Below are 14102 nucleotides of genomic sequence, written 5' to 3' on the forward strand. Positions count from 1 at the left end.
GCAAGGTGCCAAGCTAAGGGCTCTCTTCAGATTATAGGCTGTATGCTGCTGCTGTGTGGGCACCACATCAGTCTGGTTCTCTGTGTAACTGGTTCTGATAAGAATGGCTCTGGTTCTGAAGAACATGAACTGAGGTCCAAGGGTGAACATCTGACCTATAGGGTGTTTTCAGGGTCTGAGCTTCAGAAAACTGCATGATATCCCTGCAAATCTAGGGAATTTTAGTGGAAGGTACCTGCTGTGCCAGGGACTTTCAGCTGCCACATGCTGAGTTTAAGTATAGTCCTTCCCAGTGTGGGAAAGGAACCAGGATTAAATAAGAATGATGGTTAAATCTGGATGAGTAAAATTATGTATAAAGAATGTAAAGTTTTAAACCTGGAGTAAAGGAAACCTCAACTATTTGTTTTCTGGTTTTGTGGGAAAAGAGCAAATTTCTGACATTGGTGTTGTTTCTGATCAGAAACCCTTTGTACTTGAAGACCTGTTTAAGGTCACCTGTAAGACCTAAGAAAGGTCACCTGTAACCTGTTGGGGAGAATGCCTTTGCCACTTGGGACCCAAGAAGGGTCATTTGGGGCTGCTGAGTGTTTCAGCCAGAGGCAAAGCAACATGTATTTGCCAAAAGACCGGGCCTGAAGGAGCATGTCTCTGTGAGGCACCAATGGACGCATTGGTGCAAGAGAATGCCCCTACCTGTGTATTGTTCTGGAATTCTATGTTTTGGATTTTGCTCTGTATCTGCTCTAAAAAGGAAATTGAGGATTCCAGGGAAGGTTGAAACTTCACACTTTGTAGGAAAGTAAATAAAAAATATTATATATATATATATATATATATATATATATGAAGAAGGTCCGTGGGAAACAGCAAAAATAAATGGAAAAGTAACAGTTTTAGGAAAGAATTACATGGTATTAGTTAATAATAGAAGGTATAAGGCATGGGGATACAATCTTGGTGGATATCAGAAGCTGTATGAAAGAAAGAATAGAGGGTTTGTGAGTGTTGCAGAATGTCTGGAAGTGAAGGTTTTGAGAAGCCCAGTGGATATCAGAAGGGAAAGGATTTTCCTTCAGGCTTTGTATTTTTCTCCCTACCTGATCTCTCCAGAATTTGGCATTCTGAAGGAGTGAGTGAAGACATAGGGTTTCTTTGCATAAAACCAATAAGATCAGGTGCTAATAGTGGTTTCGTTAACCAAGACTTTGACTGGAATGTCACGCCTGAAGGAGGCATGTATGGGTTTTGGTCATCACCAGAAAGCCCTGAGGAACTGGGATTGACTTGCAAAGCTAGTGTAAGCCCATGAGAAAAGCCTGGTACTTTGGTTGGTTGTGTAGTTCATGGCAGTCTTTCCAGGGAAGGAATGAAGGTTGCTTTCATGAAAGGTGGCCAAAAAGGAACCTGTGGGCACAATGGAAGCCTCAAGGATCTGAGTGAAACAACTGGTACAGGCGAAGCCAGATGGTGGATGTGTGGCTCTGCTTCTGTGCCCGGAGGGGAGAATTGAGAAGTCAATCTAAAGGTTCCCTGTGTGAGTTCCAGCAAAGCGGAATTAAAGATCATAAGTGATCCAGGCTGCTCTTGGTGTGTTTATGCAAACAGTCAAAATGAAAAGCGGAACTCAAGGTAGTCTTTTAATAACAGTGAGGGTGATCTTAAGGAGAAAAATTGTGGTTCAAGGAAAATCACAATGCTCAGTATTGGACACCAGAAAGACGCAGCTAACTGTCTTGAAAGCGTCTTTTTGTTTGAAAGTTGAAACTGGTTTTGTAATATCATCAAAGAGTTACAGGAGAACCTGTCAAATTGCCATTGCTAAATGTCATTGCAGGAAGGACCTTGCAACTGAATGTCTTCCCAAAAGACAGTCTCACAGGCACAGAGACTGGTTTGGAGACTATTGTGTGAATTAACCTGTGTGTTCTTCTGTTTTCATAGGATGTATGCCTATGACTTCATTACCTGAGTGATTGGTTGCAATATAGGTCTCACTTAAGGAGCCCATTCTTCATCATCACCCCCTGAAACTCAACAGTTTGGCTGAACTGAGTGGTTGGGTTGATGAACAGTTTGGGTGGTCTGTGGGCTTCACTTTAGAACTGATTTTCCCTTTTCTGTCTTGATGGCTTGGACAGGAAGGGTTCAGATATCTGGAAGGAGGGAAATCCTAATATATTCCCCTCAGCCCGAGTGAAGTATAACGGGTCACAAGAGTTTTGGATAGGTATAGCATGCCTTCCTCCAGATAAGCCATTCTTTACTTAAGTTCCTGCCTTTGTCACTTAGTGGTTATGATTTAATTGGGCCTTCCAACTCTTTCCAAATCTGTCATCTCCAGAATATGACCAGGATGCCAACGGTCCAGTAATGCCAGTCTTTGGACACCGAGCCTGCGACTTTCTGGTGACAGCCAACTGACCAGGATTCTGTAAGGTCCTTCCCCTTACAGGAAGGACTCCCTCCATGCTGCACTCCTTCCCCCTTCAGGGCACCCCTGACCCACGGGTAGGTAGGACAATGTCCATTTCCAGTCAGAAGTAGTTACAAGAAGATAAGACCTTCGTTCATTGTCCTTTAAAGGAATTTAAAGTGGGTGTATATCTGAAATGAGAGATTGTTGCAGGGTGCAGCCAAGAGAGGGGACCCCAAATGGGCATTTAAAATGGGGTCCAGCACTCAAGGCACCCAGGAGATTTTAAGATGTCTTCACCCCTTCCCCCACAGGTGTGAGTTGGGAGAGGGACACACAGAGCAAGAACATGCAGGGCTATTTTGTACAGCAACAGCTTTATAGCTAATCCATGGCATAGTCATTTGACATACCTATAGCCTTCGGCTGGTCACTTAGGTATGCTGAATAGCTGTGGCCATGCTCTGGGCCAGGGAGATAAAGAAAGACTCCCCCTGCCCAAGATGTGACTGGTAGGCAGGTCCCCTGAGTTACAGCGCCTGCGTGGGAGCTCAGAGAAGATTGGCTCCATAACATGGGGCCACACCTGCCCAGACCCATGATGGCAGCCAGATGGGAGTGGGTATCGGCCCGTCCAGGATCTGTGGGCTGTCAACGAAGCAGCTGTCACCCTCCACTGGTTGTCCTGAACCCGTACACCCTCCTGAGCCAGCTTTCCCCAACAGCAAAGTGGTTTACCTGCCTTGATCTGCAGGATGCCTTCTCCTGCATTCCTGTGGCACCTTCCAGCCAACCTATTTTTGCCTTTGAATGGAAAGATCCACACACAGTGGTCAATACTCAGTTGACCTGGACTACACTGCACCAGAAGTTTAAGAACTCTCCAACCTTATTTGGGGAAGCCCTAGCAGGAGACCTGAAGCCCCTCACTAAGGGGGGGGGCTGGACCTGACAATTCTGCAGTATATAGACAACCTCCTCCTGGTGGCCCATCCTAGGAATGGTGCTGGGAGGGAACGCACACACTGCTGAAGCACCTGGTTGAATTAAGGAAAGAACACCAGAAGCACATCCTGAACACACTCCTACTCTTCACGTCGAGTTGCAGAGGGCACATGCTGTGTATCTGAAGCGCCCCCACAGCCGTCCTCGCAGTCCTCTGTCATGGCCCTTCATGGTGCTCCGTCAGGTTCACCTGCCCCAGCAGCCTATGAGCTTCCTCGGGGTTCTGGTGCATCACCCAGTGCAACACTCAGCAACCAGGCTTGTCAGAAGTACTCATGGTATGATCAGGGGTGCGGATGGAAAATGGAACCTTAGCTAAATTCTACCAGGAAACTGGACTGCCCTGGACAGACTTACTGCTGCTAGCATTGCCTAGGTTGCAGGAGTCACCCCTTGGGTCCACTACAGCCAGGCCAAAACAGCAGCAGATTCCGAGGACCCGAGGACTAGGCCTGCACCTAGAATACCTATGCTGAGGCACTGGAGGACGCCAGCCAGTAAAGAAGACACCAAGGAATGGACCATTGTTCCGCAGGGTACCTGACTTTAATTGGCACCTTTGCGGGAGCATTGGGAATTGGACTAGTGACTGTGACCCCTGCAGAATGGAATCCCATGGAGTGGATCACCCTAGTTTATGTCTTTTTGGTCTCTGCATTTGGGTTTATTGTATGCTTCACTTAACAAATACGGCCCCTGTCTCAGCCCCAGCCTACAAATGTAATACCCCCGGGCATAGGATTATGCTCAGCAGTAGAGTGCTCTTTTGCTATCTCTCAAGGTCAGCTTTCAGCTCCTCCACTGACATGCCATCAGTTTGTGTTCAGCCACGGCAATCCCTCTGCACTTGGGGAGGGAAGGTATACTGGACTGGAGTGATATCCAGGACCATAGGATACCAGACTCGGAGGTGTCAGGCATATGGGACCCTGCATCTCCCGGACCTTGGTCCAACACCTGGGGCAACAGTGACTCATAAGGCATCCGCCAAAGTGTTAGCCCTCCAGTGGTACCAACAGCTGCAACCCTCTCAAGGACCTCAGCCATATAGCCAGGTATATAGTGATGCTAAAGGGATAAAAACACCTTATAGCATTAAAAGGGGGACTGTGACAGGACATAGCTGAGCAGTAGCTATTCTTAGGTAGGAGCTGACCAGCAGCCATCTCCAGACAGCAGCCTTTCCCAGATAAGCAGTTATCTCAAGGTCGTACACTAACCCCATTTTAGCAGCTGCGCTCCTTCCCCTCCCCCTTCTGCCTGTGTAACAAGCATATAAAGAAAACTCCAGCTTGAGCTCATTGCTCAGAATTTGGAGTCCCATTGTCTCATCTGAGCCCGCGCGTGTAATAAAGGGTCATGCTCCGCCATCTCTACTGCATTGAATTATTCTTTCCTGCAACAGTACAAAGCCTGTCTAATTCTTATGCTATATAACATGGTTTAGTAGTTGGCAGGGCCAGTCGCCCCTCTGAATAACTCTTTTAAATAATTCTTCTGTTTTAACCTTGTTAATTTTCTACATCAATTTTAACATCACATGTCTGGTTCATACAAATTATGGTGTTTTATTTACTGGACTTAAACAAATTTATAGTTTAACTTTGGCAGAATTAACATATCTTTCATCTTGAGTCTTACTATCCATGAGTATTATATGTCTTTTTACTTATTACAGTTTCTTTCATGTCCTTTTGTAGCATTTTAACACTTTTCATTTAGATTTTAAATTTACATTTTTCATCTATTCCTACATACTTCATGTTTCTTATGCCATTGTAAGTGAAGTTGTTATTTCAATTACACTTCTGATTGATTTTTTTCCATTATTCTTTATGATTTTTTATGTAAATAAAACAATTATATTTTTCTTCATGGTTTCTGCTTTTTCACTTTGTTGGAGTGCAAGGGGAACAAATCATGGTGACAATATCCAGCCTTGACATATCCTGCATGTTTCCTCCATTGCTAGACACAGGTGGTAGGCTCTATTTATGTTGTTTAATAACATAAACCAGTCTTACACAGTGATTAGCCCATTAGGCCAGAGCTAATCCATAAGTCATGTTCTGAAAATCACCAGAGATAAAACCCACACAGATGTGGCTGAGAAAGCCACATCTGACCATGGAAATTCTCCCCTCAAACCTTCATCACTCATGAATATATTGCATATTATGGCAGACACTCTTGATGCAACATCCAGATACCCTTGCATTCTGATAATTTATTTTTTAAAAAAGATTTTACTTATTATTTTTGGAGATAGAAGAAGGCAGGGAGAAAGAGAAGGAGAGAAGCACTTATGTGAGAGAGAAACACCAATCAGATGCTTCTTTTATGAGCCCTGACTGGGGACCGCATCTGCTACCTAGGCATGTGCCCTGACCAGGGATTGAACCAGTGCCCTTTCAGTTTGCGAGATGATGCCCAACCAAGTGAACCACACCAGTCAAGGCTAATAATTCTTACTAAAAATATCTTTAGATAAATTTTATGGCTTTCTCTAATGATATATAAGCAGGATAAAAGTGCTATATGGTTAATCTTCCTGGGAGCATTCCTCAACAGATGATAGGAGTTGCTTGATAAATGAGGATCCTCCCCAAAATGGAATTTATTTATAAATAATTGTGTATTTATTCCCATATGTTTAAACTTTAGTCACCTTCAAAGTACTCTCCATTTGATGCAATACACCTATTGAGAGTTTTTTCCACTGCTCAAAACTGTTTTTGAATGCATCTATTTTGATGTCTTTTAGTGCTTCTGCCATTTTTTGTTTCACTTCTTCCACATCAACCAAACTTTTCCCTTTGAGGACTTTTTTATCCAGGTAAACAAGAAGAAAGTCACTCAGGGAAAAATTGTGGGAATAGGAAGGGTGGGGTATGAGGGTCACGCTGTTTGGTCAAAAAACTGCTGAACACTCAGCAGGGTATGGGCAGATATGCTCATAAGTCACCCATAATGAAGTGGACAAATGTGTTGAAAGAGTCTTCAAAAACAATTCACTGAAGCTGAGAACAGCTTCTCACAACAATGCCAGCTGGTACACTATTGATATATATGTGTTCCTAGAAAACTCACCTATAGGGGAAGCCTATGCTACAAGATGCCCACCCTCCAGAAGATAATTCTGGGTTTTTTGTGTCCCCCCATATATCTTTTTTACTTGTGCCTTAGTTGGGACAACTTTAATGATGATATATGTTCTACATAATCATTTAGATATCTTCAAAAGTCTGAGCCCCAGTTTCCCATAATGGTAACCTATTCATGAATGTATTGGCTTCCTTCTCTTCTGTGTCTCACTTCACAGTTACCCTAATTCCTGGGTTCAACTTTCAAATAAATTTCTTGCACTAGAATCTTTATCTCTGGGTCTGTTTATTGAGGAACATAAAATAAAACAAAGGCATTTTACAATCTTATCCCACCTACTTTTACAGCCCCTTTGCCTTTTTCTATTGAGCATCCTAAACTTTGTCTCATTAGCCCAAACTCCAATGCCCAAACATGTCATGTTCTGATGTTTTGTATCTTTCTAAGAGCCTTTCCTTCTGTTAGGATGCCTTTCTGTGACTGTGTACCTGGGTATTCTGTTTTTTAAGACTTGGTTCAAAGGTCATTCTGTCTAGAGTGACTTTATCTTCCTAGCCAGGGCCAAATGCCCTCTCCTCTATCCTCCCAAGCATGGTCCATATATCTCTGTCATGATGGACGGTTCCCCAAAACGGTCACAATAATCTCACCAATCCCTCACAACCTTTTGCTATGTGACTTTGCAAATACTCTCATTAAGAAGCAGAATCTAGCCCAGGCTAGTGCAACTCGGTTGGGCATTTTTCCCTCAAACTGAAAAGTCACTGGTTTGATTCCTGGTCAGGGAACATGCCTGGGTTGCAGGTTCAGTCTCAGGTTGGGGCACATACAGAAGGCTACCAGTCAATATTTCTCTCTCACATGGATGTTTCTCTCCCTCTCATTTTCCCTGCTTTCCTCTCTCTTTGAAATAAAAAAATCAAAATTGAAAAAAGAAAAGACCAGAGTCTTTCCTCTACCCTTGCATCTGGGCTGATCTTGTGACTGGCCTTGATGACAGAACATGGCAGAAGTAAGCCTATGCCTTAGGAGGACATGCATTTTCCATTTTCACTCTTTTGGAAGCTAGCCTTCATGTAAAGAAGCTTAGGTTACTCTGCAAATAAATAAGATACCACATGGAGAAGGTATCATTGTGAAAGAGATACAAGGTGCCCTGTGCAACAACCAGCACCAAGGTCTCAGACATGGGAGTGGGTCCTTCTTGGACACACATCAAACACCACGTGGAACACAGATGAGCCCTGCCCAAGTTCCTGGCCCACAAAAATCACGAACAATACAGTAGTTGTTTTAAGCTATTGAGTTTTGTGGTGGTTGTTATACAGCAATAAATAACTGCAAAGTCTATCATAGAACTTACCATTAAATACTATAATTACTTGTTTACTTGTCTGTCTTTCACACTTGTGAACTATGCATAAATGGGGACAGAATATTTTCATCTTAATAGCTGTAATATCTGACACAAAAGAAAGTTTTACAATGATGATCCAATAAAAATAATGGGGGCTCAGCAGGGAGGTCACAGATAAAACTTGTTACATTGGGATTCCTTTTTTTTTTTTTAGGAAATGAGAACCCAAAACCAAATATACTATAAAATGGTTGTAAACAAGAATGAGATAAAAATTCAGAGTAATTAAAAGGGATTTCCAAGGCATTTTGTTTATGAATTCTCTAAGACTTGGTGAGATTCTTGACCTCTATTTCAATCAGTATGCAGCCTAGATGAGACCTACAGACACTAGTATTCACAGGAGCCTGTCAGGCAGTCACTACTGTATGCAACTGAACTGTCAGTCATGGTTCTCAATGTCCAGGAGAAGCTTATGTCATAACAGAGAAGCAGATGCACTAGGACCCTGCAGGTCTCAAGAGAATATAGTAAGGTGTGGAGAACAGGAAGGTGAGCTTCAGTGGTTATAAGTTTTCTGCTAATAGGTAAATTACAAACCTTTAAATATGTCTTCACATGTCTCAAGGATAATAGATTCTTAATAAATACTGGTGCCTGAATGAATAAACAGAATGAGCAGCTACCATTTAGGAGCTTTGTCATGTTACAACGTTGAGGGTCAAGAACACACTGAATTAGAATAATTCTAACCCCAGGACATTTTTGTTTGCTAAGAAAGGAAGTGATCAGGGAAAATTTTAACAGGTTTCTTTCATCTCTTCAGATCTATTTCATAGAAGAAAATGCAGACTCCATCCCATGAAGATACCTCTGAGGAAATGCAATATTAAGAGCACCAAAGACACAATGACTACCTTCCTAGCTTCAGGCTTTCCTAATAAAATTTATGGCCAGGTACAAAATACTGAGTGGAAGTGACAGAGCAATTATATGGAGATTAAGTTAATGAATATAAAATTAAAGAAACTATCAAGTTTGGATGAAGGCATTAAGGGTCCTCTGTCTGTTACATGGGTATGCTCATGAGAAGGGAGAACAAATCCTCTAGGACAACAACTCCATCCATTAGGAGTAAGAGGTAGGATAACATATTAGAAGTGGACAAAGAGCCTTAATCAGTGATGAAAACCAATTATCAGTGCATCCTCAGATCATATGAGGTTTAAAGAGAAAAAGAAAAGACAGTACAGTCAAGTTCCAAAAAAACAGAAAGGAACTCTAGGTTTCCAGAATGGAAAGAATCTGGTTCCCTTGACAATCTCAAGGTTGGAGAAGTGAGCCTGGCCCCCAGTGCTAGGGTGTGGAAGCAAGGCTGTGTGGGAACAAAGGAAAGGAGGGTTCCTGAGAGATTGCCTAACACTATTTTTTTAAATTATTATTTTTTATTCAGGAAACCTTGTGCTAACAGAATCTTACAGGGTACCCCAATATATAACAGAGACAAATGTATTGCCATGTGGTTGCAAGAAAGCAGGAAAAGTAAGGGGATCTTCAGAGGAGCTGGTAGGAGTTTAGATGCTGCTTCATGGGACACTAGGCTAGCAGAACGTACTTGGAAGACTACTGGCCCAGGACATCTGTAAGCCTTTGTGGATTGCTTGTCTACTGTCCTGGTTTTTGGTCAAGACCCAGTTTGTTAAAGGGCCACTTGGCAAAATGGACTAAAACTATAAATGAAGATCATAACAGTGAAGACAACTTCATCCACATCATGGCAGGGAAGAAGGCCCTTATCTGTCCTTCTCACTAAGGTCTCAGCATGGTTTATTCTTTCTGGAAAATATTTTTCGAGCAATGATTGAGGCTCTCAGTGGTTGCCAGTTCCAACTTAGTAACACCTAAATTTATCTGACCCAATAGGTTCTGGATGGCCCTTTGGGAAGAGATGTTGGAAAAGGTAACAGCACCCTTGATATTTCCTGTTGCTCTCAGAGAAGCCTCAAAGTCAAAGTCAAAGTCTACTTAGTAATGAAACTTTACTTAAGGAGCACTTAGTAATGAACCTTTAAGATACTAGCTTTTGTCCTTACTTAGGAATGGTTGTAACCATGTAGCTAAGTGTCTAACCTCAGACACTAGAGAGTGGTTACAAACCCAAGCTAAGTAAAGAGAGAGAATGGCCTTGAGGGCATCTCAGCCCAAATGAGAGCCCTTAGGGTCAGAACGTTTCAGAAGGTGAGTAGGAAAGTATCCAGTGTCACAGGCATTTCAGAGACAAGGAGCATCTTGGGTGATAGTCTGAACTGACACAATGACAAATAGTACAGATTATTATGACTGCCCTCATACAAATGGCGGAGCTGAGTGTTTTTTCGTTACATTGTACTAGGTTTCAGATACTCAACTGGAGAGTCTAGGCCTCAGATTTTCAGTAGACACTTTTAAGGGTAGGGTAATGCCTTTTTTAAAGAGGTGACCACAGCCTATTTACATACAGCCTATGCTCCAGAGTGCCCCCTCTTCATTGCCCCTTTACCTCTTCCAACTGGAGGCACAGACTCAGTGTACTGAGTGGGGGACTGGCTCCCAGCAAGCCCAACCTGTCTTGTGATCTTACAGCAATCTGACCTTTCCTCTGGGCTGGGTGGATGCTGGTGTTCTGAGGATGAATGAGTGACGGAGGACTGCAAAAGTTCCCTGCCCAGCTTCTCATTTCCCAACAGTGAAGCTACCTGTTTGACTATGTTAATTTGCTTCTGAAGCAGGTGAGCTCACCTCTGCTACTCAGACCAGTGAGCGAGGGCACAGTGTGGGAAATGGGGAACTGCCTTTTTACAAGTAACTCACAGAGCCCAGCTCCCTCTTTGAATAAGTGGATGGTATTTCCTGAGTTCCTTCTTCTCCTCAATATAGCCCCATCAAACATTCTACCATAGCAGGAGCCAAAAATTGTATCAAATGGGAAAACAGAAGATTGTTTGGTTCCTGTGTGGAGCAGGTAACAATAAGCCACACTTTCTGAAGTGTCTTCAAAAGGAAAGCCCCGATGTCAACTTTCAGAGAAAGGCTCTGGCCCAAAACCAAAGTGCAAGCTACAACAATGCTCCACTAAACATCAGAAGTAATTTATCTTTTATCCAGAGAGGCATTTCTCACGTAGAGGGAGAAATGCTATTCATACCACATAATCTCAGACTTTCAGTTTACTTTAGTTCAGTTTACTTCCTCTTTTTCTTACCAAGCATAATGAACGTAGCCTGTGATAAATTCTTGATGGACTAAAACTTAGCTGAAAAGTTTGCACATTCACAATTCTGCCCCCCAAAATTCTGTCTCTGCTTGAGAGACAATAAAAGTCAAATAGGTACTTTATATTTTCAGGAGTTAAAAGGCTCTTGGGGCTATGTATGCCCTCTCTTATACAGAGAAGAAATTCTCTCATTAACACACACCTAAGCTATTCAGTAGCCAAGCATTTGAAATGAGCTGAAGTGAAGAGTCAAAACACAGAACACTTCATAAAAAGGGCTTTCAGCTAAGACAGCTTCAAAAAGCTTTACAAAGAAATATTGAAATAGTCTGGTCATTCGGAGTCAGGGAATGATTGCCTCTTACCTGGGCTTCTTTCACTATTCCATTTTTTGTACAGTTTCCATTCTGTGAGCTGTCACTCTGTTTCTTGTGATTGGGTAGTTTTCCATTGCAAACAGCACCACCTCCAGAATTGGCCATCTGTGTGAAATGATGGAACCCAGCAGTTTTTTCTCCAGTGCGTCTCCCCAAGCTGCAGTTTTGAAGTTAGTGAGGGGATGGTATAAAGCACTTGGGGCTGAGTCTTTGGAGGAATCCTACCAATCAGGCTTTTCCAGAAGAAGAGCAACAATCTGTCTTTTGGTCAGATCTTTTAAACTAAAAACAAACGTTACCTTTCCACTCCTCAGCTCAGAGTGTGGCTTCCACAGCAACAAACTAGCTCCTGAAGCTGCAGAGAGATTGCCCAAGGACTGTGGAAATCAGGAGACTGCAAAACCAGTGGTAAACTATGAGGGGGCGGTCTGGGAGGAGGAAAATCTTTTAAAGGCACACACACACACTCACCTGGAGTCTTCTACATACATACAGTCAGTACTGAATTTACATCTATTCCCCACCTTCCCCTTGTGCATTTAATTACATTTTCTTGGTTGTAAATCAAGCTCAAAGTCAACATTTCTTTTTGCTGTAAAATAACATTCAGAAGTTAATTACCAGGAGCTGGAGGAAGGCGAGAATAGGAAGTTACCATTTAATGGGCACAGAGTTTTAGTTGGAGAAGACAGAAAAAGTTTTGGCAATAAATAGTGTTAATGGTTGCACAACAATATGAGTGTACCTAATGCCACTGAACTGTACACTTTAAAATTGTTAAAATGGTAAATTTTATGTGATGCATATTTACTACTATACAAAAGTGGCAAAAAAAGAATATTCAGAACACACCTAATGTTAAATCCACCTAATATTTAACCTATGTTAAAATCAATGTTATAATGAGAGGTACTAGCTCACAGAGAATCCCTGTAAGACAGAAGTCTAGGAGACAGAATATTTGGTTTCTTATCCTGGCTGCATTACCTTCATTTTGTGACCTTGGGGGAATTTTCTCTCTCTATGCCTCAGTTTCTCCACCCATAAAGTGAGATAAAAAATATCTCATAAAATGAGATATTTTTGTGGGCTAATGCCTGATGAGTGGTAGGAAAACACAACACTGGTTTTGTTTTGTTACTGACACAGGTGTTGTGAAGCAGATGGTGACTGCAGCATCCCAGTCTGGATCAGTTCCGGTTTACTTGTTAACTCAGTCTCTCAATGATGGATGTCAGAGGTCTGTTTTCTCTTATCAAATGGCATTGTAGTGATATGGTTAGCAGTGGTAATCATTTAAAGTCTATTGAGTCCTCCCAAATCCACTTTCATTGTTTTCCTGAATCAAGGATTCTTTAACAACAGACACTTAGAAAAGTAACCTATTTATTGGGTCAATGGACAAAAACAAACAAAGGGAAAACAAAAACAAAAAGGAACAGTCCGTGATGTCACAGCCTCATTTCCTGGTTCTTGGCTTTGGAGAAGGTTTGTTTCCCCTCCAGAAAGAGGTGGCTTACAGAGGAGATGGTGATCAAGATTTTCTTAACCACAATTTGCATGCAAGAGTTAATACCAAGTTAATACCCTTTGTGTCTCAAGCTCAGAATTTATATTGCATCTCTCTTAGCCATTGCTGTGAGAGCAGACTTAGTTTTTTATTGGTCTCTCTCTTCCATCGTTTATTACACTGGGACTTGGAAGCTAAACCTGTGTTGTTGGCTTATTTCCTCTAGAGTCTAGACTTACCCAAAAGATTGATGGAAGAGTAGAAGAGAGCACTGATACTGTTGGCCTGACTGCCTCAGCTTACTGAGAAAGACAAGGTGAAGACACTGTCATTTTGAACTTTACTGACCTGTATGTAGAAAGTCATTTTTAACCTGAGGGTTTTAAGATAAAACTAAATTCTGAACATCAGATATGTCTATTCCTTCTCCTTTTCTTTTCTTATTTTCCCTTTCTCCTATTTTTCCTCTCTCCTCTTTTCTTTCTTGCTTTCCTTTATTTTCTTTTTACAAAGGACAAAAACTATACATAAAAAAATCTCAAAACATAGATGAAATCTGCTTCCTTTTCTTTTCCTAATCACAAATTGTCAAGGTTAGATAATCACACATAGACATTCAGGAAACGTCTACCACATATGCTACACTTGAAACTCTTCTACTTGCCATATTGATATATGCGAATTGCTGTGTGCACAAATTCATCTGAATATCCCAACCATTCGACATCAGATACTGAGGATGGGCATATCAATGGTGGTTCATTGTTTTATACCATCTCCAGTGAAAATAAATGTGGAAGCCTGTTTGAGTGAGTGGTAGCTTGGAGTGTAAGAATATTGATTGTTTCTAGTCTGAATGTTTATGTTCCCCTCAAAATTCTTACGTTGAAATCTTAACTCACAAGGCAATGATATCATAAGGTGGGGTTGTTGGGAGGTAGTCAGGTCATGTCATTAAGATAGAGACCTCATAATGGAATTAGTGCTCTCATAAAAACGTGTCAAGAAGTCCCCTTGCCCCTTCAGCCTTTGAGGTTATAGCAAAAAGATGCACCTTTAGGAAGCAGGTCTTCACAAGA

At 41.9% G+C, this 14102-nt stretch overlaps 1 protein-coding gene across 1 annotated transcript in view; it reads right to left on the minus strand.

The window, feature by feature from the left end:
* SPTLC3 (serine palmitoyltransferase long chain base subunit 3) overlaps nt 1-12288 on the minus strand; it is a 159676-nt gene extending 147388 nt beyond the window's left edge. Inside the window, exon 1 of the mRNA XM_028524597.2 lies at nt 11502-12288. Coding sequence (XP_028380398.1) covers nt 11502-11618 — 117 coding nt within the window. The 5' untranslated portion in view covers nt 11619-12288. The remainder of the gene's footprint in view (nt 1-11501) is intronic.
* Between the last annotated feature and the right edge of the window lie 1814 nt (nt 12289-14102).

This window comes from Phyllostomus discolor, chromosome 9 (genome assembly GCF_004126475.2).
Source record: "Phyllostomus discolor isolate MPI-MPIP mPhyDis1 chromosome 9, mPhyDis1.pri.v3, whole genome shotgun sequence".
NCBI lineage: Eukaryota > Metazoa > Chordata > Mammalia > Chiroptera > Phyllostomidae > Phyllostomus > Phyllostomus discolor.